The 22,349-nt window shown below is 42.0% G+C and overlaps 1 protein-coding gene across 1 annotated transcript in view; it reads left to right on the top strand.

The window, feature by feature from the left end:
- PREX1 (phosphatidylinositol-3,4,5-trisphosphate dependent Rac exchange factor 1) overlaps positions 1-22,349 on the top strand; it is a gene marked incomplete at its 5' end in the record, with an annotated part of 111,395 nt that overhangs the window by 40,775 nt on the left and 48,271 nt on the right. The window contains 4 exons of the mRNA XM_084217921.1: positions 4,620-4,691; positions 8,931-9,053; positions 13,795-13,899; positions 16,729-16,830. Of these exons, the coding sequence (XP_084074047.1) occupies positions 4,620-4,691; positions 8,931-9,053; positions 13,795-13,899; positions 16,729-16,830 (402 nt within the window). The remainder of the gene's footprint in view (positions 1-4,619; positions 4,692-8,930; positions 9,054-13,794; positions 13,900-16,728; positions 16,831-22,349) is intronic.

Genomic DNA, 22,349 nt, shown 5'->3' with positions numbered 1-22,349 from the left:
TGCCTCCCTTGCTGTTTGGTAAGAAATCTCTTGCTATTTCTGAAAGTTTGAGGAAGTATCTGCCTTAAACATGAATTTTGAGAAGGGGCATGAGCAAACTGTCACTGCCTCATCCCAAGTGTTTGGCTTGTGTTACTTCTGCTACACAGAAGATGGAAAATACTAATTTTCCCTGGTTAAGGCTACAAGCTGAGTTCAACAAGGCTCATATGAAAAGCATTTAAGAGTTATCCCAGTTGCTTCTTGTGTTTCATGTAGGCAACTGTTTCATGTGACAACAACTAACCATTAGCATATTCTTTCCTTAAAATATACTCTGTGCTTTTGTGGTTTAGAGGTGCTGCAAAGACACTCAAAACAATGAGATTTCATTGAAACAGTGGATTATGAGGACCATAGATAGAAGAACAAAACACTTTCATACAAAAGGGGCCATTAAAAAGTACTTGTTTTATGAAATTAACTTTTATACTTAAATTTCATTCTAGATTTGTAACATGTTTCTATTAGTCTGTATTGGAGGGAACTTGTCCAACATGATGTGAAGCAGAAAGGAAACATTTCACTGCTCATTCTAATTTGTCATAGATTTGCTTGAATCCTGCAAGGCTTTGTACTGTAAAACAAACTATAAATTGTGCTTATGCATGACATGAGGAGCATCAGCTGTGGCCTTCTGAGTTTGGGAATAGCAGACCTCTGGGACAACAAGTTACAGTGCACAAATAAACATTATGTTACCACAGCAGAATTTTAAACCAAAACAAGTCTTCTCAGGACTTTTTTCCTAATCCTGAGCACATTAAAATGGAAGATGGGGCCTTTACAATCTTTGTCAGGAGAATGAAAATTGATCAGCCTGGTTTCCTATTTTTTCCCTGCCTTGTGCCATGACCTGTTCTTGTTCTGGATCCATGGGCTCTTCCAGTGCTTCTGTCTTCCTCTGCTGCCCAAATAGCTTGGGTTGCTCAGACCTGGCCCAGTGTGAGTGGCCGGCGAGCAATGCAGCGTGGGGGGATAAGGAGGAAAGATGTCAGCCGTCTTCTTATCTTCTGCTTTTTATGAAATCGTTATCCTTTTAAGTCCTCACAAGGGTACAACAAGAAGATAGAAGGAAGCAGAGTCTACTTTTGTTGCCTGTTCATCAGTTTCAGCTCTCTAGCAGTCTCAGTGGTCCGCAGTTGGTTGATGTTTCAGTAATACCTGATAGTTTCAGAGAAGAGGAAACCAACAGCACACCACAGTAGAGATTTCTCCTCTTGATTGCAATGGAGGGGTGATTGTGATCATCTTGCAGTGTCCTAGGAATAATTTTCAGAGTCCCTAGGTCACACTTCCAAGATCTCCTAAAAAGCTGACCCCGTGCTTCCATATCTCCTTGGAGGCTAGTTGCTGCAGAGATTGAAGGTGTTGCAGATGAAAAGGGTTATACTGTGGGGTCCCTGAAAGCTCGTTGTGAAAAATGCCAAGGACCAGACCCCTTGAATTTATATATGAGTTGTGTAGAGTGTGTAGAGGTTGGAGCAGCCAGAGAGAATTTGTCTCAGTAACTTTAGGTGGCCAGACAATCTTTTACCTTTTCAACTACTTCCTCTTCTATAACAAAATATTTTGGAATGTAAATAAGATATAGGCACAGCAATTTTTTTAGTATTCATCCACCACCACCTTCTCTCTTCTGGCATCACTTTTGTGATGTTCTGGTCCAAATAACTCTGATTTTCCAGCTAAATCAATAGGTCTCGTGAAAGATCATAGCATTTCCTTCCCCCAAAAGAATTGCACACTACTTGTGTAATAGATGTTGGAGTCTGTGTCACCAGGGGACTAGAGGGAAGTGCTGGTACAGATGAGCTTAGACCCTAATAAAACAAGCAGCACAAAAAAATCACTGGAGAAGTTTGGGAAATGCTGACCTGAATGTCAGAATAACATCTCTGGGAAAAGGGTTGCTTTTTCCAAGCAGGAAGTGGTTTGGAAGAAAGTGGTGTTGCCATGTGAACAGGACATGCAGCATTATCTCCGTGAGCTGCTGTTTAATAGCTTGTGGTTTTCATACTTTTTATTTGAATGATTGTGTTGCATAAGATTCTTCTTGCACCTCAGTAGGTATTGAAAAATGGGGAACAAACTTGTTCTGCATACAGTAAGTTTTGTTAATTTGAGGTTAATTGCATTTTGGAAAGTAGACTATTAAATTTGTAAGACCAAAATATTGTGTAATTGTTTTGTTTTATTATTACTGGATAGACTGCTGTCCATGCACATGAAGGCAAATCAGAGGCTGTAGGAGATTTGAAAGACTATCTACAAAGTTGACTGTCTGTTTCCTTTCTAGGTCTTTCATCCTTCTTCCTCTCTCTGCTTCTATGCCTTTTTTATTTTTCGTTTGATTTTCCTCTCTTCTTTTCTCCCTTTCTTGTGCTCACATCATGTGGTCTTTTCAGACAAGCATCACAGAAAAGCTGTTTTTTAGATTAACAGTCTCCACTTTTTTATTGAGTGGCTTGTAACAGCTGATGTGATTTGCACTTCCTGTGTACAGCTCTCTATTATAGGACTGACATGCAGGTAACTATTAGTCACCAGTAGAGCTGCTAATTATGTAGATTAATTGATCATTTCAGTTGGGTTTGTTGTCTCCAAACATGTTTGTGATTAAAGCAAGGAAAATCACTGCCTGACTTACCGTTAGCAAATGAGTGTCTCTAGGCTGATATGCCACCTTGTAAGACTCAGATGCCTGGTTACTACTGCTCAGCTCTCACACCCAGCACTGAAGTGAGAGTGCAGCAGCTATTCCTCCTGTCCTCAGGCATCATGCTGAACACTTCATTCAGGCAGTTCCCTAACTGCTGCTGAGTGCTTCAGTTCCTGGCCAGATTATTGGCAAGGTGGACTGGCTGGTCCTTACAAAATAACCCTTCTGTCACTGGCACATGTGTTCTGTTCCTTTGATGCAGGAATCTATTCTTCAGACTTCTTAGTCCCCACAAACTGCTCCGAGTTCTCCACATCTAGCTGGAATCTAGTCAAGATCTTCTTCCTATTTAGCAATACTAGAGGAGCAATGTGGTTGTGGTCCCTGAAATTTGTTCAAAAGCGGTTTGAAAATCCAGGACTAAAAACAGATGTAGGGTCTCTGTGCCTCATTAATCAATGTCTTTTTTACTGGTACCTGCCCTGTAAAGTGTGAATGGCTGATGAATGACAGAGAGCAATGCCTAAGCTGGAGCTGAGATGTGCCCCTTTTAGAGCTGAAAATCCGAGCAACATGTTCACTGTTTGACGAGCAAAACACCAGAGATGAAGGCATTCCATAAGCTGCAAGTTTGGTTCAGTGACATTGCTTCTTAACAGGTTGTAAGCTGCTGCTGATCCCAGCAGGCAAAAGGGAAAAAGCAAAAGAGGAGTATGCGCCAGCTGACATGGACCTTGCTCAGGAATAGTTCAGCTTTTAAAGGCTTTTTATTATCAAGCTGCTTTGTGCCCTAAATAAAGACATGACCAACTTCCCCTCACTCTCTCAGGTGGGTAAGAGAAGTTCTTTCATCCTTTATCACTGCATTCCCTAGGGCTCACTCCTTTTTGTGGGAGGCAAGTTAGAAACCACTGACAAGACCAGAGAGAAAAGCTCTCTTCCCTTCTTTGCAGAGGTTATGTAGTTTATTGCAGCAGGTTCTGTCCTCACTGGCTGCCCTTCAGTCTTTCCTGCAGGTATTTCCATCTCTGTTGATGCCTGTAGATAGGAAAATCCTCTGCTCTCAGTTCAGAAGTGCCTTTTAGCCAGTAGTTGTTAAACCAGTGGAGTCTTGAGATAGAAATCCCGTGCAGTGTTGTTTTCTAAACCCTTCTTACTGAATCAAATAGGTTTGCGGATGTGTTCAGTGCAAATGCAACTTCCAGTAGCCAGAGTTATGCTTTTCAGGCTGATTCTCAGATCACTGTCCCTTTGTATCTGGCCTAGAGCTTTTTATTGATTTGGCTGTTAAAGCCAGAGTTGTGCAGAGCTGAGAGAAGAGGAAACCCGACCTAAGTGAAAAGTTCTAACATTGCTTTGTCTTTTTTTAACCAACTGAAATAAAGCGAACAGGACAGTATGTATCACAGCCACTGTCTGGTGATTTCCATTTCCCTTCCCTGCATACTGAGGCTGTTGAACTTGTCCCTAGCCCCAGCTCATGGCTCTGATGTGCCTCAGCTCCAGCAGTGTGACTGTCCCTTCCTTGTTACTGCAGTCCCTTGCTGACACACACCTCTGTGGGCCAAATACGCTGCCCCGGGGGCAGAACAGCTGCATCCTCGAGACACGGGAAACCTTCAGAGGAGCCAATGGACTCTGCTGTTGTCTGTGGCTAGTAACAGATAATTAAAGCCGAAAGCTTCAACAAAGGGAAGACATTTATTGTCAGGCAAAGCCCAACAGTTTGTAGGAAATGTCTTTGGTAGTGCCCACATGCAGCCTGGATATCTGTGGTGGGGAGTTCCTCAATGTTTACATTCTTTCAGTCTTAAAGGTAATCACCCACACTGTGCCGATGGGAATCTAGAGGAAATAAAAGAGTAAAATCAAACTATTATCAAAGAATTTGAACATAAATCTTCCTTTATCTCTGCAGGCATTTCTTCACCGGATCCGACAGAATGCAGTGGACAAAGCTGAGAAGTACATAACAGAGGAGAATGTTAAGGTATTTCTTCTGTCTTCCTTGTTTCCTTGGTAGGGGAAGTGATATGCAATGAAAGGCTAGATTCAGGGATATGAATATCAAATATCCTCTTGTCATATTGATGCTTATTATTAAGCTGATTCCCTAAGGAAAGGAGCTCATGTTGACAGTTTATCTGTCAATCTGTTTGCCCATTCTTATAGCTGTCATCTTCCAGTAATTTTTCATCTCACCAGCTAATTTTAGTAAAATTTGACAACAGTGTAGTGTTTTTAGAAATACTAACTTTTGGCAAGATTTGTGAAATGCTGAGTAGAGTACTGAGGAGCCATTTCAATGTTTATGAGAGGAAAGGCAGGGAATCCACAGGCCTTGTCTGTTTTGCTTGACAGTGTTCACTTAGCCAATTTGCATCTGCTGTTTTCTTCTTATAGAAATTTGATAGGGCTTATGAGAAGGAAGCAAGAATTTTCCTTTACATTTTTGTGAAAAGGAAATTGGGTTTTTGTGGGAGGTCTGCGTATTTTGAGACCCTTGCAGGAGGAGGTTCCTGAATGAATTTTGCACTGGCAATACTTAAGGGATGTAGAGAACTGTGAGGTACAGGCTTCTGTAGTGCCTGTGGTCACAGGGGTGCATGTTGTTAATTAATGTCATAAATACACAAAACACTTTCTTGTAGTTATTTGGCTAAAAAACTTACCTTGTACACATATGCTCATGAAACCAAACCCCTCTTCATACGCAAACGCAAGTGAAACCCACTGGTGAGTGGGACAGAGTTTGTTTGCCACTGGATGGTGCTTTACTGCACTTGTGTTTGGTCCTGGAGCTCCTGAATCGTGGGAGCAGGGCAGCCGCAGGAAGTGTGTCACACCTGCAGAGCTGCTGCAGCTGGTGCGTGTTTCCCCTGGCTAGCTCCTCCATTTCTCGTGCCAGGCTTCCTGCATGTACCAGGTGACCAGGGCTCCAGCCCCACCTTGGCTGTCAGTTCTTCAGGCCAGCAAGGTGTGATATTGACTGGCTGGCATCAGAAGGGGCTGGGAACAAGACTGCTGGCAGCTTTGTGAGCTCACCCTCTTGCTGTCTTCAAATCTGGAAATCCCCACTCTGCAAAAACTCACTGTCCAGCATCTGGAGTAAGTTTGGGGTGGCTGAAGAAAAAGTAGAGAAGTGATTAGTGACAGTAGACTTTGTGTACATAGAAGTGTGCAAAAACTAAGCTCTGCATGAAAATAAACTTACACAACTATTTGTTGATGTTGATGACAATTATTATTCTATCATTATTCATGTCATCAAAATGAATATTAATTATGACTTCTACATAATCAGATGCAGTGCCTACAAATCCTGTACAGCAGAATTTGTACTGGAAGTTTCTTCATACTCCTCTGGGGAAGTACCACTTTATTTTTGTGTCATTCCTGAAATGTCTGGGGGGATCTTTTTGAGGCCACTGTGAAACCTCATTTATTGCTGTTATTACAATACCCAGCTTTCAGAAGAGAACTTCCCTTCAGTAATAAAAGGCTTAAGCCTATTTCTGGCGAAACAGAATTATAACGCACAGTTTTCATGTGTCCGTAGTTTCCAGAGTTAATATTGTCTCCTCCTTCCACCCCCCATCTCCTGCTATACCGAATAATTTGTCTTTCCTGCAGTTGAAAGATACTTGTTTTTTATTTCCCACTCCTTTCTACCACCTAGCTGGTAGAGCTAGGAAAGCAAGGTGGTTTTGGGACTTCTGATAATCTGCCTGCTGATATTATGTGTCTTGAGTTACCAGAGAGCTGTGAGATGGCTGGCAGTAGAAGAGACTATAAAAGTGATTTGGCAGCTTATGTAAGGAGAAGCCCATTTTTACTCTCTTCATGTGCAGAAATGCCTAGAGGAAAATACAGGGCCTTCAGGCAGTCACTCACCTCTGAGCAAAAGGAGAAAGTGGTTTTTAAGATAAGTTGGGTTATTGCCTCCAGTATTATTTTGCAGATTTCTCCTACAGCTGGTGCTAAGCACCAGAAATTTCACTAATCTTTAGCCACTGTAGTCCTCTCCAGAAAGGCTACACTGAGTCCTGTGCCAGGCCCAGATTTTACAAGTGAGCCAGTGACTAACAGCTGCAGCAACATCATAAAAAATTGGTTTGAATTTATTCACTGCCTCATGTGGGAAAAACTCTCCGGATGTGTTACTATTATGCTATGCTCACAGCAGGCACTGTTGTCACTTCACTGATAGAGCAGTTTGAGGGCAGTACAACTTGAGGGTGTGCACAGGGCTGGTAACTGGATTTGGTACAAGAGCCTGTGCAGTCAAAGTCTGCCTGCTGCCTTGATTTTCAAGTGACTCTTACCTGCAAATTCTGCTGCAAGCAGAGCTTTACTGATCACCTCAGAATTCATTAGCTTGCACAGATACTGCTTGGATCAAAAACCACCCCTGAAGACTGCTCCTGAAGGAAAAAATCATCCCTGACAGATGTTTTCCTCCTGCTTGTTAATCCGCTTCTGGCACAGCTTCTGGCAAAGCAATGCAGACAAGGGCTACTGCATCAGCACATCACTTTCAGCCACGTGACAGAACGCTTGCAGGCTCCACTTGAATTAGGACAGGAAGTTTTTAGGGAACAATGAAAGAATCCTAGATCGCTGGCCTTTTTTTGGGTTCAGAGCCAGTTAGTGCAAATTCAGTGTGTTGGAATCTTTCATCTTCTTGAGAACTAGAAAGGAGCTCTGAGGCACAAGTGGGAAATTATGGTGGTGCAGAGCACTGCATCTCAGAATTCCTGAAGGGAGAGGGAAGCAAAGACAAGGAAGATACAACAGGCTCTGCTCTGGACAGGCAGTCAGCTTGAAGGAGTTTGAGATAAATACTCTGCCCATCTTTGTGAGTAACGGAAGTATGGAGTTGAACCTGGCTACCTGCAAAGAGGAAGGTCTTGAATTCCTGATCTTGTCTACCCATGCTAAACCAGACAAACTGGTTTTAAACCAGGAATTGAGGTTTCAGTCCTAACTTTAATGATTATACTTAATTTACAGATTATTGTTTGTCTGAATTGCTTCACATCACCAGCCGCCAGGCTGACTCTGTACTACATCTGGTGAATAAATTCCACTGCATGAAGTTGAAGAGTTTAGTGTTACAGTAAGGCATTTTAGGAAGTGTTTGGAGATGCTAGGCGTGATCACTTCTCACAGCAAATGCCAGGAAGATGAAGGCTGGTTCTGTCGTGCTGCATGCTTTAGGGTCACCTGCTCACTGAGCCGGATCTGAGAAGCTTCTTCCAATGTGAAAACTTACTTGACTGCTCTGCAGGTCTTCTCTTTGCAAGTGACATAGTTAAAGCAAAGTGATAGAAACATTGTCTGCAACACGTATATCACTGCAGACTTCAGGATTTATTTTGCCCATTTAGCCTTCTCTCCAGTGGCTCCCAGTACTGATGGCTGTCACATCATGTCAGGACTTCTGCCCCTCTCTAGCTAGTATTCCGTCTCCTACACATGGATTCACACTTTCTTCTCATATTTTGTAGGAAAATGACCAAGATTTATAATGTGTTTATGGCATCTTTCACCCTGGCAGTTTATTCCCCGTAGCACACGTATATTCTAATCACAGGGATCATTTAGCTGTCACCATTGTCTTTTAATACAAGGTTGAACTAGGGGCCTCTTCCCCTCTATATGTGCCTTTTGGTGTCACTGAGGTCAGTGAAAGGGAACTTTAAATGCTGCTCTTGAGATTTGTGAGAAATGTACACTATTCTGTACTCTGGGCAGTGTAAGGCTGGATCCATTTGGCAGATTTTGTCTCCTATTTACAGGTACACCCTTGTGTGTGATACTTTCAAGTCCCTTTCTATCAGAAAGGGATTTCTAATGCATGGGAAGGAAAGGCAAACTACTCCCTGCTTCTGTCTCCTGCAAAAAGAGTTTGGCCTTGTGTTTCCATTTAACTGGATGTTCTCATAGGAAATATTCTCAAGACTTAAAAAAGGTTGCTTGCATTTATCATGCTCAGGGGTCTGCAAAGATAACCTTAATTTACAGCAGATACTTCAGTAGCAATAAAGATTTTTATAGGGGGCTAAGAAAAGGGCAAATACAGTGTAATTCGTTCTTTACAAGTCCCTGTCAGAGCTCTGGATCCTATCATGGTAAGTCTAGAGCTCCACAGTATTTTGGCATTAGTACTTAGCAAAAAATGCTGACATATATTTAAACGAGCAATGTTTTTCTCCTTATATTTCAGATCTTATTTTCTAACATTGAAGACATTCTTGGTGTTCACAAGGAGTTCCTGGCTGCTCTGGAATTTTGTTTGCAACCAGAACCCCAGTCTCAGCATGAACTGGGAAATGTTTTCTTAAAATTTGTAAGTACAATGACAATGCTATCTGAAAATACAGTTTCCTGTCATAAGCTCTCCAGTCCCTTAACAAGCCCTAATCTCTGAGGCTTGTAGGAATACTATGACAATGCGTGTCTTGTATGAAAGTTGTAGGTAGGGTGGGAAAAAACTTGTGAATGAGGTTAGAACAATGGACACCACATCAAACTGAGCTAAACAACAATGTATTTTTAGAAACTCTTCCCTTTCCTGTTGAATTTTTTTATTTTTTTCTCACCCATCTGATCACATTTTATTGCTGAGAATTTGTCTGCTTTTGTTCCAAAAGTTTCAAAAAAGCAACACAATTTCAAGTGCCTCAGAAACAGTACTCCTGCAGGTGCTTGCCTGGTGTTGCAGGCAGGGGTGTGTGATGTTCATAATCCCTGCCCAAGCAGCCCTTGCAGCAGCCGCTCGCTGCCAGCGCTGTGCATCCCGGTGGGGCTCAGGAGCTTTCCTCACAGCACCCACTCTTGCCATTTCACCCAGGAAAACCGTGGGGAACATTTCTTTGGTCTGTTGTTTTGGGCAGGGTTCCGTTGGGGCAATATGCTCAGAAGAAGTGCTGGAACTCCCTCAGTGCTGCTTTTTCATTATCATCAAATCACATTGAGTCCTGTGGGGGGCTTGCAGTGAGAAAGTGACATAAGGCCCCTGAATCTTGAATGTATTGGTGCATCCACTGTTGTGATCACCTGGCAAGGTCATTCCTGGTCCTGATTACGAGTCCAGTACTTGTCAGCAGCTGGATGGTAGCAGAGGTGCTTTTCTTTAGAAACTTAGTGTTAAAAATACTTAAAAATTTGGTGAATAGTTTGAGAATTCTTGAAGCATTGTTTTATCCAGACGCTGCATTTTTCTAGTGGACAATGTTTAAGTTTCTGTGTATCGTATATCCTTGTGGCAATCCCCAGATTCACCATATGGAGTTCCATCAGACTGCAGTGCTTGGGTCCTCTTCATGAGATTTGTGTATGCTTAATGTCCTCTAGTCTACATAGGCCTGACTCTTCCTGGTCTGTCTTGGGCTAGAAGAGCCTTACTTGGCAAGGATCCACCAGCCTTCAGAAACAGAAAACTGCTTTTAGAGAATCATGGAATCATCAAGGTTGGAAAAGACCTTTAGGACTATCAAGTCCCATGTCATCTCAGCACCATCACCATGTTCACCATTAAACCATGTGCCCAAGTGCCACACTGACACCTTTTTTGAATACATCAAGGGATGGTAGTTGTTATGGGCCCAATATTGTCCCAAGGACCTTTACTTCAGAAGGATTCAAGTCTTGAGTAACACCTAAAGCAAGCAAGCAGATTTTGCAAGAATTCAAAAAAATAAATTAATGCATATTGTCTTTTTGAAGTATTTTAAGAGACGATGAAATGTGCTTGTTCTGATATTCAGGTGGGAAAAATTGTTTTCCTTCAGAAGAAGAGACATTGTCTGCCCTACTGTACTCCATTTGGTCAGGTGATCAGAAATTCATTGTCTGATGGTAGGTGCTAGAGTTTATTCTGGAGCTGCAGTGCAGTGTGACTGTAACAGATGGTACAGAACATCCTTGAATATTCATTTGAAATCCAGTGTACAGCCTTAAACAAAAACAGCATGTGAGACGTGTCTCTAATGTCAGAGAGGGCATGTGGGCTGACCGTGGTGTGACCACACCTTGTGAGCACCGGCTTGCTTTTGCAGGGCAGGAAAGGGTGTGTGACTGTGTGTGACTGAGCAGAAGGGCACAGAATTGTCTGATCCTTTGTTTCTGATATTGCCATATTGCTAGAGGTTTGGGGATGTAATAGCTAGAATCTTGTTCTAGGGAAATGTGTGTTATGCTCATTTTTTGGAGCAATGTTGCATGAGTGAGCATTTTTACTGTCTAAGTCATTGGGGATTATGTCTTCTGTTTAGGTTTTCGATTTTGACAAGGTTGGTTTCAGCCTGCTTTGAAACAAGAAAATGCCGTACCTTGTTAAAAATATGTTCAGATAAAATGTTGCAGTTTTCCAAATGTCTTATTTGGTTTTTTTTAGTCAAAACTGGTTTCAAATTTGCATTAATTTGTGGGCAGTACTAGTGGATCCAAAATAACATGTTTGGAGAATAAACTAATGGTTAAACACTTATTTTAACCAAACTGAGAACAGTACAGTCTTACTTCTGTCACCAAAACAGAAGGTCTAGCTGTGTATCCTGCAGATTTGCTGAGTAAGGAAGTGCCATTTTTATCTGGTCACATCTCTGACCATAATTGCACTTTAACCTAGAGCAACTGCAAGTTCAGAATTCCTGGGCTAACATCTGTAATTATGTAACTGATAATTTCCTCACCAGGCTATGGGAGAGCCTACGACTGAGTATCACTCAGAGAGGAAATGAAACACTTCAGACATGGAGTAATTTTAAGCATAGTTCTCATGTTTGTGGGTCGATGGCATGGGGTACAGCTGGGAAAGACTTGAGGAAAGCACTTTGGTGTGTGTATAATTATTGTACCGTCTTGAGCTTTAGCAAAAGGATTTTGTCATCATATAAATATAGCCTCCTAAACTCCACGCACTCAAAGCTGCAGTCGGAAACCTGAGCAGTGACATTTTGTGTGCACTGATGTAACAGATGATTCTGTGTTAATGGCTGCTGGTTTTAGTGTCAAGCATGGGGCTTGTGTGCATCCACGGCATTGAGGAGAAGTGAGTGGAGATGTGGGAAAAACTTCTATGTCTGTTTTACTCTGTAACTCTCCTGTTTTTATGGTTGACAACAATCCTGTTGCCTTTTTCCTATTGTGCTATGGACCCAGGCCTGCCTTTTCCTGCATCTGGTGGTCAGAAACTTTTGTTTCTTTACACCCCAATAGCAACATGAACAACTGCCGATGAAGGATAAAAGTCCTGAACATCTGCATTCCATCTCTTTCCACCATACCCTTTGTGGCTGTTTTATTTGCTCTGTACCATTGCTCTTGTGTTTGGACATAAATCTATTTATTTTCAGTTCTTTCTTTTGAAATACAAGGAAAAGAAAAATTAATTAAACCAAACCCAAAAGCATTTTACCAATTCTGACCATTTATATCTACCATTGAACATCTGACCAGAATGTCAAATTCTCCTAAACTAATATAAATGCAATTTCTTTTCCTTATGACAATAGCAAAGGGAATACCCAGTGACTGCAGCTGTAGTCCCATGGTTTCCTGCTAGTAAACTCCTTCAGCTGGCAGTAGTTCTTTGCTTGGATCACTGTGAGTGGTCTTAAAAGTAGCAAGATGCTGAAAGCACCTTCAGCTGACACAAGAAGCTCTAAGAGTGCTAGGACTCCAATCAAAACTCAAAAAAATTATCTTCCAAATTCTGGGGAGATTAAAAGGTTCAGATAGAATGTTTTCAGACCAGAATCCTGCTGTGAATGCAACAGTGAACTCTGGAAGGCATTGGCTACATGGCTTGATGCTCTGAGATGGTAGCTCTAGAAAGCCTCACATATTACCCTGCAGAGTGCCACACTAAGGCTTTGAAATTATTTTTGATATGTAGACTAGCTTGTCTGGGTACCTCCACATGGTGCTGCATTATGGCATAGAAGCTAACCTGAACCAGGAAATAAAGTGCTATCCCGAGAAACACTCAAAAATGATGGGTTTTTTGGCTTCTGAATCATTCATTTTGCCTAAAGCCTAATACAATCTCATGACCCTCCTTTTATTCTGGTGAATGCAATACTGGAAGCTCTGAATATAGCTGCTGAAAGTTCAGCTCTTCCTACCAGCTTTGAGAGGATCAACTCACCCCTTACCATGTCTGCTTGGCATGGAAATAGTTGTTCCTGCTTCTTTTGTGAATCACTCCAGTGTTTCCAGATATCTAGTGTTTGGAATGGGTTCAGCATCTCTGATCATTTTAGATAGAAGGAGTTGCACTGTCTTTGAGTCTGAAGATCAGTAGAGCAGAACTTGCTGACCCTGACCTGCCAGCTGACCTTCATTTCTTAACAGGGGATTTCATTCCAGCATGTGCTGGTGGGTGTGACATGTCCCAGTGTTAGTAGTTCAATCTAGTTGTGAAGCTACCCTTCCCTTCCTTTATTATCTGTAATATGTTGGTTATTTGGTGTGTATTTGGTGAAATTCTTTCAGTTACAGAAACTGTTATATATATTTGTTAAGTTTTGTCTGCTGCTTGTTTCAGAACACAGTAAACCAGCCAACCTACTGGGGCCTGGCTCTCACCCCTTGGAAGGCAGGGGATTTCCAGCTGACTGCTTTGTGTTATAGTTCCCCTCTAGATCTCAGAGCTTCTTTCAGGCCTTGGCTCTTCCACCTGGCTTTCTTCCTCCTGCAGGAGTGGTGAGCTCCCTTGCTCCTGGCTTTGTTTTGCTTCTGGCTACTTCCATGGAATATCCTGACACACATGCAAGTATTCCCAAGACAGCAAAATCCCTCCTTTCAGGAAAGAATACCAATGATCTCAGTGAAGCATTTAGAGGAAAAGTGCTGAAAGTCTCAGTGCTCAAAAAAGTCTCTGTTAACTTAGATGATTAAGTCAGGAATTAGTGAGAACCTATATACATTTACTCATATTACGAGTGTCACACACTTCCTGAAAACTCCAATGCTCATGCCACTTGGAGTCCACCTCTGTTTATAAAGAATTTGGTAGCAGACTGTGGCAAAATAATCTCTCCAGTGGTGTCTGAGTCAATAAGTTACTTTGTTTTTCCTTGCAGAAAGACAAATTCTTTGTGTATGAGGAGTACTGTAGCAACCATGAGAAGGCACTCAGACTGCTGATGGAATTGAACAAGATCCCCACAGTGAGAACATTCCTTCTGGTAAGCACCTTCTCTAGCACTCTTGACTGAATGATCTGACTTTGCCCTGTGCTCTAAAAGCTCTTTGGTATCCCAGGAATGCTGGGCATTTTGCAGGTAATACCCACTGCAGGTATGGAGCACTCAGGGTGGAGGGGCACTGAAATCACTTATGAGTTGAGGCACAGAACTGAGCACTGTACCAGGAGGAGTACAGTGGAAACAAGGAACATTTTCTTTAAAAAAAACAACAGAAAAACCAAGCACAGATGAAAGGAATAATGCAATAAGTCAGCAGCAAGACTGAGGCTAGTTCCCATTGGATTTGGTCCCCTGCTCAGTTCTCTGACCAATTCACTATTTGAAGGCTTATGAGAAAAATGTGACCTGCTTCTGACACCCTTATCTCCATGAGTCCAGTTGTGGGCAAGAAATGTAGTCTGGACGAATTGTTTTGTGTGCATCATTGCTGCTTAAATCAAAAGTAACCTACCTCCCATGGAAGGAGGGACTGTGGCCATACAGCCTTCAAACACACCGTGGAGGCTGGGCTGGAAGGAGAATCAGTCAGTGGGCACTGCCTTCTACCACTGCATTCCTTACTTTTCTTTCCTTTCTTGGTTGTTTCTCCTCCTTGCTTTCAGCCCAATTCTGTTTGATTTTTGAACGTCTTGTTTTCTTGACCATGGATGAGTGGCATTTGTATTGGGGTGGCACATAGGTGAGGGAATAATTTGTCACATCAGCTTTTTTCCTAGTAAATTCTATGAAGTGAAATAAAGACTGTCTTTCTTGCAAAGGACCTGCTTTTCTTTCTGCTCTTTTTTTTTGCTTGCTATGAAAGTTCTGTTCTTTCCCAATGTAGTACAGCAAAAGAAAACTTCCATATAAACATCAGTCACAAGCAAGAGCAAGACAGAGCATTCCTGTAGCCACAAGATACAGGCTTCAGAGGGAACCTACCCTCGTGCTGTTGCATAGGCAGAGTCTCTTGTCATGTCTGAGTTTTAATGAACCTTATCAAACCATTACTTTGAATTACTAAATGACCCTTACTTTAATCATGAGGTTTTTTGGGGTGCTTCTGCTGAGGGTAAGCAATGAGAAAGGTGATGAAGGTGCATGTAAACCCAGTCCTTCCCAACCTTCAGAATGTCCTCCACTTCCACTGTATTGACGGTTTTCTGCTTGTGTTAGAGACATCAGCTGGCAAACTGATTATGAGGGACAACAAAGATGTCACACTGTCTGCTGTGGCTTGCTGCAGCACCTGAATCCAAGAAACTTAAAGTTGCAGTAAATATAGGAAGAAGGGCTGCACTGATGTGTCTGCTTAGCTGTGGTGCTGTAGTTTCTTCCAGGCCTCCCTTCCCTTCTCTGCCTCCCAAACCAGTGCTACAATGCTACTATGCAGAGAAGGCAGCACTAAAGTACAAAGCTTTACTTGTGAGGATAGATTTGGCCCAATTGCCCCCTCACAGCTGCTGAAACATAGAATGTGAGAATGTGTTTGAAAAGTCAATAAGTGTTAAAGGGCAGTTTTGAGCCCAGAGCTAGAGAGAGGGCTGAAAGAAGAGATGGCAAGGACTGAATCACTTGAGACTTGGAAACTGGACAGGGAGCATTGTGAGCTGGATAGCCAATGCCACAGATCTAGAATAGCCTGGGGACAGGTTATTTTACACACAATTTTCTGTTAAAAATACCAGTTAGGACTAAGGAGATTTAATGTATGATGCCTGTGAACATTCCTTGAAGAGAAGAATTGAAGTACTACAGCCAGAAAGCTCACTAAATTTCAGAGTGTGTCTGTGCCACAGCGTGTATTTCGTGGTGATGCCCCAAAGCAGGCACTTCTTGGCTGAACTGCATTTAAAGTTCGACTTCTGTGTGTACAGGACAGGCTTGCAACTGGAGTGACTTTTGGAGCAAAGTCCATATTCATGGTTGAGCATAGGAATGTGGACATAGTTTATTTGAAATAGACTTGAAGGCCACCTGAAGTTCCTACCTGTCTCTAGCAGCAACCAAGAGTAGAATCATTAGGGAATGTGTAAAAAGCTTACAGTAGGGCAGTATTGATTTGTCACAAAGACTACAGATTATTGTTACAAATTAAGGACAGTTCAAGTACTATAAGAGTTGTTTTTTTCCCACTGTCATTCCCTGTTCTTAAACTCCCTTTCTATATCAATCCTGAGAAATGAATTTCCATAATCTGTTGAGAAGTTCCCTCTGTGCTAGTTAGCCAGCCAGTGTGCCCAAGCTGTTTGTCCAGCTGTGCTCAGGCATAATGTTTTGCCAGAGAATTGGTGGATGTTATGTAGATGACTAATTTGTTTCAATTCCAGTTCAGTTCAAACATAACAATTGGACTAAAGTTGATTACATGATTACTAGTCAGTAGGCTTTATTTTAGCCTTCAAGAGTTTTCTGGACTGACAGCATACAACTTTACATAGCGAACAAAGACAACAGGTTGTATCTGTTGTGGGGGTAAGTTGGATTATTTTAGGTAACGGTCCATCTAGGTTTGCTGTTTGCCATCATATTGTTAGAATAGTTTTTGAGTCACCAGCTGTATAGTATTTCTCTGAGAAGATACCATTCTGCACAGCCATTGTTATCCACCAAAAATTTTCTTCTGCTGATGCCTGCAGAACTTTGCAAGCTTGATGGCTGTATGTCAGACTTGATATCTGTATGGTGAAGGAAATGCCATTTCCTGTACCTTAGGTGTGGTAAAGTGCTTTCTCACCATGAGACATGTTTTAGATATACATATTTGTGTCAAAAATCATCTGAAAGCTTTATGTCTGAGGTAACATTTGTTTCTTTTTTTGATTATAGGGTTGCATGCTCTTGGGAGGCAGAAAGACAACAGACATTCCGCTAGAGGGTTATCTGCTGACTCCAATACAGAGAATTTGCAAATATCCTCTTCTGCTCAAGGTAAACCTGAGAAAGTATTTCTCCAGATGATTGTTTTACTCTTGGTGTGATTCTGCATTTTTTTTAGCCCTGACTTTTGTTGCTAATATTGCTTTCCTGATTTACACTTCTGAAAGTTGGATCTTCTCTGAAGAAAATGGCTTTTTATGGGTATAGGCAAAAAGCTGCCTGATGCTGGCAGGCTGCTAAATCCTGTTATGGTCTGGGTAGAGCAGACAGGGTGATTTACTGACTAACCAAAGCCTTTTGACTTCAGTGCTCTTGAGATGTTTATAAGGCTTGTGCAGGCTGTTTCAGCCACTTCCGGTAAAGCTGTGTTCAGCTACAGTTGTCCCTGTGTTCTGAGAGACTGGATGGCTCTGGGGACTCTTAAAGGGACATATTACAAGGTCTCTGGTTTGCTGGTGAACAGGTCAGTAATGATCAAAAATCCTGCATCTTCTGACAGCTGTTTGGCAACTTGTTTGAAAACTCTTTGGTTGTCTCAGATGAGTTCCCAATGCGGGGGTGTCAATCCAGAAATTACTATGTTATGTGGCACTAATTGGCCCCCTTGCTAGTATTCTTACCATAGAAGATAAAGCATAAAGGACTAGAAAAGAGCTAACTTGCTTCTCATCCTTCCTGGTCAGGGCTGGGTCACCTGCCTGAATTCAGGGGACAAGAGGGAAAAGGAGAAAGCAGTGTCTGGGAGAGCTTGCATCCCCCAGTGGCCTGGTAGATACTCTGTGGCTAACAGCCATCAATCTTCCATGATGGCAATTTCTTTCTCAGCTGGAGCCACACTGTGTTTACTAAAAGAAAAGTAATTAAAAAAAAAAATAGAAATACTTTCCCTCATATTTTGAAAGAAAGGTTCCTTTATGAGTTCTGGAAGAAAGTAAGAATTCTGTGATGAATGTATGTCAAAACTGCTGGGCACCAAACATCCTTTCTTTGAAAGCCAAAGCCAATACCACCTAGATGAAGACTGAAACAGAGTTTCTTGCTTTCTAGCTGCAGTGGGGTGAAGATGAATTTGCCCTCTCTGTGCCTAGCCTTGGTCCTGGAGCAGCTGACCCAGACCCACATGTGCCTGTTGACCAAACAGCCTTGCAGGGAGGGGCTGTGACAGGGGGCATCTTGTGGGGCTGCATTCCATTTTGCTGTGGATTTCTTCTTCTATACAGGCTGATAAAGATCACACACTAGTTGAAACTTCCTGGATAGGAAATAAAAGTTTTAAGAAGAAGCAAAGAGGAATTAGGTTTTCAGTAGGCAACAAATCTGCCTCAGTCAGTGAAATAATACCATAACACTTGTTCAGCACAGAAAATATCAGTGACCATTATAAAGTGTGGCCAAGTCTGATTCTCAAAGGTAGTGAATTCATAGCAAATAAGTTGTGTCCCATTCAAGACTTATTTGATAGTTGCTAGCATTAAATTACCAAAGCAGACACAAATGTCTCAGACATGAGAACACTTAAGGGAAAACAGAGCCAGATTCTGTTTATGCTGACCAGGAAAATGGAGCTCTCCAAGCAAGGAAAAAAAGAAATAGATTTAAAAATAGCACAACCTTCAAATTAAGTGTTTACTCTCCCTTTGCTACTGAACTTCAGTTATGGCTCCTGAAATAGCTCTTTTGTGTTCATGGGGATTGGATCTTGCTTTACCTAATTCCCAGGGCAAACAGATACTATTGTATTCCAGTTGATGAGAAAAGTCTTACACCAAAGCTAGCCTACTTTCCTGTTTTACTTTTTCGGCAAGAGTTTGTGAACATCCTGATTATCTGGTAACTTTGATATGACCTTGTCTAATGTAAGTATTTAATGTAGCCGAGTAGGTGGATTTGATAAAGCTAGTATGCACAGGGTAATTCAGACTTGATTGTTTTTGAAGCTGAACTGAAGTAGTAAGGTAAGACACATATTTTAAATACTGTAACTACTTAATAACATATATGTGTGTTCTTCAAAACAATAGAATCTGCCATGGAGTTGATTTGAGTTAATTAATTAGGAATAATACACTAGAATATCTCCAAGTGCTGATCCACTGTAAGCATTGCAGTAATTTCCAGTGAAATATGCCATCCTGCAACAGGTGACCTTATGTTTTCTCATGCTCTGATGAAGCTGTTTGGGTTTTTTTAACTAACAAATGATAGAGACAGAACAATGATCCAGATGTTGGTGGCCAGTACATTTCAATTCTATTTATACTTTCCCATTTTTTGTGACACAAGCATTGCAGCTTTGAAGTGAGGGACTGTAAACAGGTTTTTGGATGGGTTTTTCAGTTTGGGCATTTTCTCTGGGGGGAAGGGTGAGAGGGTTGGATGTTTTTTTGTGGGTGAGGTTTGTTGGGGTAATTTTGGTTGGGATTGGGGGCTTGAGTTTTATAATTTCTGTTGCTTTTTCTCTGTCTAATTTGCAAGCCTTTTGCGTGGTTTGAAGGATGGAACTCAAACTTAGCTATGGCATTTCATAATCTCTGTACAAATAGAGATATAACAATATTAGTATTTTTACCCCAATGCAGTTCTTGTCTGCTTCAGACAACATACAAGAAAATTATTGTAGAATTTGTCAGTCAGTAAATTAGTTCCTTATAACTGAGAAAGGGGCTTGGACTAGGCTCAGGCAAAATCAAACTGTTGGCTGTGATGGGCATTGGTTTTTGTGAAGAGGGAAGGTAGCAGAGATGAAGGACACACAGCACGAGTGGGTGGCTGGAGAACTTGCTGAGCAGATGTTTCCAGCGTGGGGGTTTGGGTGAAGGCAGCTCTGTCTCGCCTGTGATAATTGTGCGACTCTGTTAACTAGTCTCAACTCTACTGCTTGAGAGGAGAAGCAGCTGTTGTATAAACCAGTCTCTGAACAAAAGTAGTCTTTTCCCCTTAATAAAGAGCATTTCTGTCAGCAAGAAGCAAACCCTGGGGCAGTGGTAATCATGAGTTAATCACACCATCGTGTGGGGATTAGGCACAGTCACTTGTGTCTCCTTCCTCTGGCACAGGAGGAATGCGCAGCACATGACAGCCGCACCCTGCTGCTCCTGGGAGCCCAGAGCTCTCGGGGCTTGCACCTTGCCTGGGGTCTGGTCTGTTGACGGTTTGCTCAGACTCCAGCCAGAAATGCACATTCCACCTCTGATCCTGTAAAAACATCTGAGGGCATACAACTCCATGGGTGATTAGGACAGTAATGCTTGATGTGGAGAAGAGTTTTTCTGGCCCTGGGAAGGGCAGAAAAACCTGTGTGCAGAGAGGAGTCACCAGAGTCAGAATCCCCTGGAAAGGAAAGCCCAGCAGTGAGGCACACACAGGCCTTCATGAATCACTGCCTGCACTTGGAAAAGGAAAGATGGGAAGCCACTGGTGTGAGTACAGAACAGGATGAAGGAAGCTTACCTTATTGCCTCCCTCATTTCTCCATTTCTCTTGCAGCTGTTCAAGAAACAGAACCTTCTATTTGGCTGTAATTGAATATATTTATCTTTGGAGGATTGGCTTTTTCTCCCCCCCTTCCCTCCTCCAAGAAAAGTTGTGTTGCTCATAGATTCATGACATTGTGTGGTTGCAGTCTAGCTCTATGTAGCATAATATTAAAAATTGCCTATTCCTTAAAGAGCTCTAAGAAGCACTGTCAGTTTATAAATCATGCTTTTGTCTTCCACACATATATATAATTACAAATAACTGCTGATATTTATAAAACCAGAAACATGTTTTTATTGCATTTTAAATTAGCATATGTTATAGGTTCAGTGGCATATTGAAGCTAATCTATTTTACCTGTCAAGTATTTTACTTGTCAAGTGTTTACCCTGCACAGACATTGGCACAAATTGCAAGTTTTAACAATATGCAGAATAAAAAAACTGTTGTGATTTGTGGGCCCACAGAGGAAGTCTGATGTATCATTTATCTTCTGGTTAGTACAGGCGAATATTACAAGCTGTAAAATACAAGTATAAAACTGCCAGGAACATATATGTTCGCAGAAAGGTGGTTTGGGTTTTAGTTGCTTTTTTTTTTTCTTTTTTAAGCACATTTGGAGCTGAACTGTTGATTAACTTAACTTTTTGAACTGATAAAGGAGTGTGTTGTCTTTTGTTATGTCTGTGAAGCTGTTGCTCAGCAGGCCAGCAGCTCTGAAGCCACGGTCAGTGCGTGCCCGGGGCTGTGGCGCAGAACAGGGCAGCCTGGCAGCAGGGGTCTGCACCACTCTGCACAGTGTCAGCATCCCATGGACAAAGTCCATGTTAGGCCATGTCTGAGTGTCTTCAGGGGAATAAAGGTAGGAGGAAGGAATTTCTCAAATAAAGGAATGTTTAACTTTCAGCTGCGACGTGTATTTGCTGTCAGTTTGAGGTACACAGTCAATATTGTGCAATGAGGGAGGACATGGGGAAGGATGTCAGAGACTTCTTAAAAAAAAAAGAAGAAAGATAAGTGTCTTTTATGAATTATTTTAAGAAATTCTTGGCAAGAAGTAGTTCTCTGCAACTGGCAGCAGCCTTAGTTCCTGACCCTATTAGCACACAAGTTGCAGTAGAGGAGATAGCAATTCCAGACAGCAATGTCTGTGGGCTTTGTGGAGGACAAGGCTTACCCGGGTATTGCCATCTGGGCTGTCTTTCAGCTACCTTTCAAGATGTTGTCAAATGCTCTTAGAGTTTACACATCATAAATGTGTCACTACAAGAAATAAGTACCCAGAGCTCTCTCTCTCTGTGTTTCAAAAGTGCCGAGTTCTGCTCTTTTGGGAAATGGTGGTGTCAGGGTAGCACGGCTTTGCCTTGGATAGCTTCAGACAGGGCTGTGGAGGGGCAGCGCCAGTCCCAGCCAGCACCCTCCCTGCCATTCTCAGCCTCCTCTCCTGCTCCCAGGGTGTATGGGGAAGATGCTGTTTGGTGCAGCAGGATGTGCTGTGAATGAAGAGTTTTGGGGATATTTCTGAATGGGATGTTTAGACCGTGCTAGTGTGTACATCCCTGTTCCCCGTGGAGTACGGGTTACCCTGGAGCTGCAGAACTTCACTGATTTTTAGTGAGAGTAATCTGTGTTGCAATCACAGAGGCTAGTCTCTCCAAAGTGTAACACCTGTCTCCTGCCTTAGCTTTTTGAACATTTACTTTTCTTGGTCTCACTTTCAGCAAAAGTAAAGTAAAGACTTCCAGGGGGAATTTCATTTTGATATCAACTGACATTTGTAGCAGCGAGCCTCCTTTTCCTGTGCATCTATTACTCTGTAAATCACTAATGGGTGGAAGCAGTCTAGCTCCATTCAGATCACAGTACTGGGCAGGCTCTCTGGCTGTATCCAAATTCATTCTTGTGTCTCATGCAGCATGATGCAATTCAGCAGCACAGGACTTTTAAACAACCAAACAACATATTGGGGTGAAAGATAGTGAGAAAGTTAAGTATTTCAGTCTTAAACACCATATTATGTATCAAAGTTAAATTACCAGCCATATTTTAGATTTCTTTAATGTATTCTTATTCAATTGTGGCTGACTATGAAA

Source organism: Fringilla coelebs, assembly GCF_963513975.1.
Source record: "Fringilla coelebs genome assembly, chromosome: 18".
NCBI classification, from domain to species: domain Eukaryota; kingdom Metazoa; phylum Chordata; class Aves; order Passeriformes; family Fringillidae; genus Fringilla; species Fringilla coelebs.
This window is presented reverse-complemented; position numbering and strand designations above follow the sequence as displayed.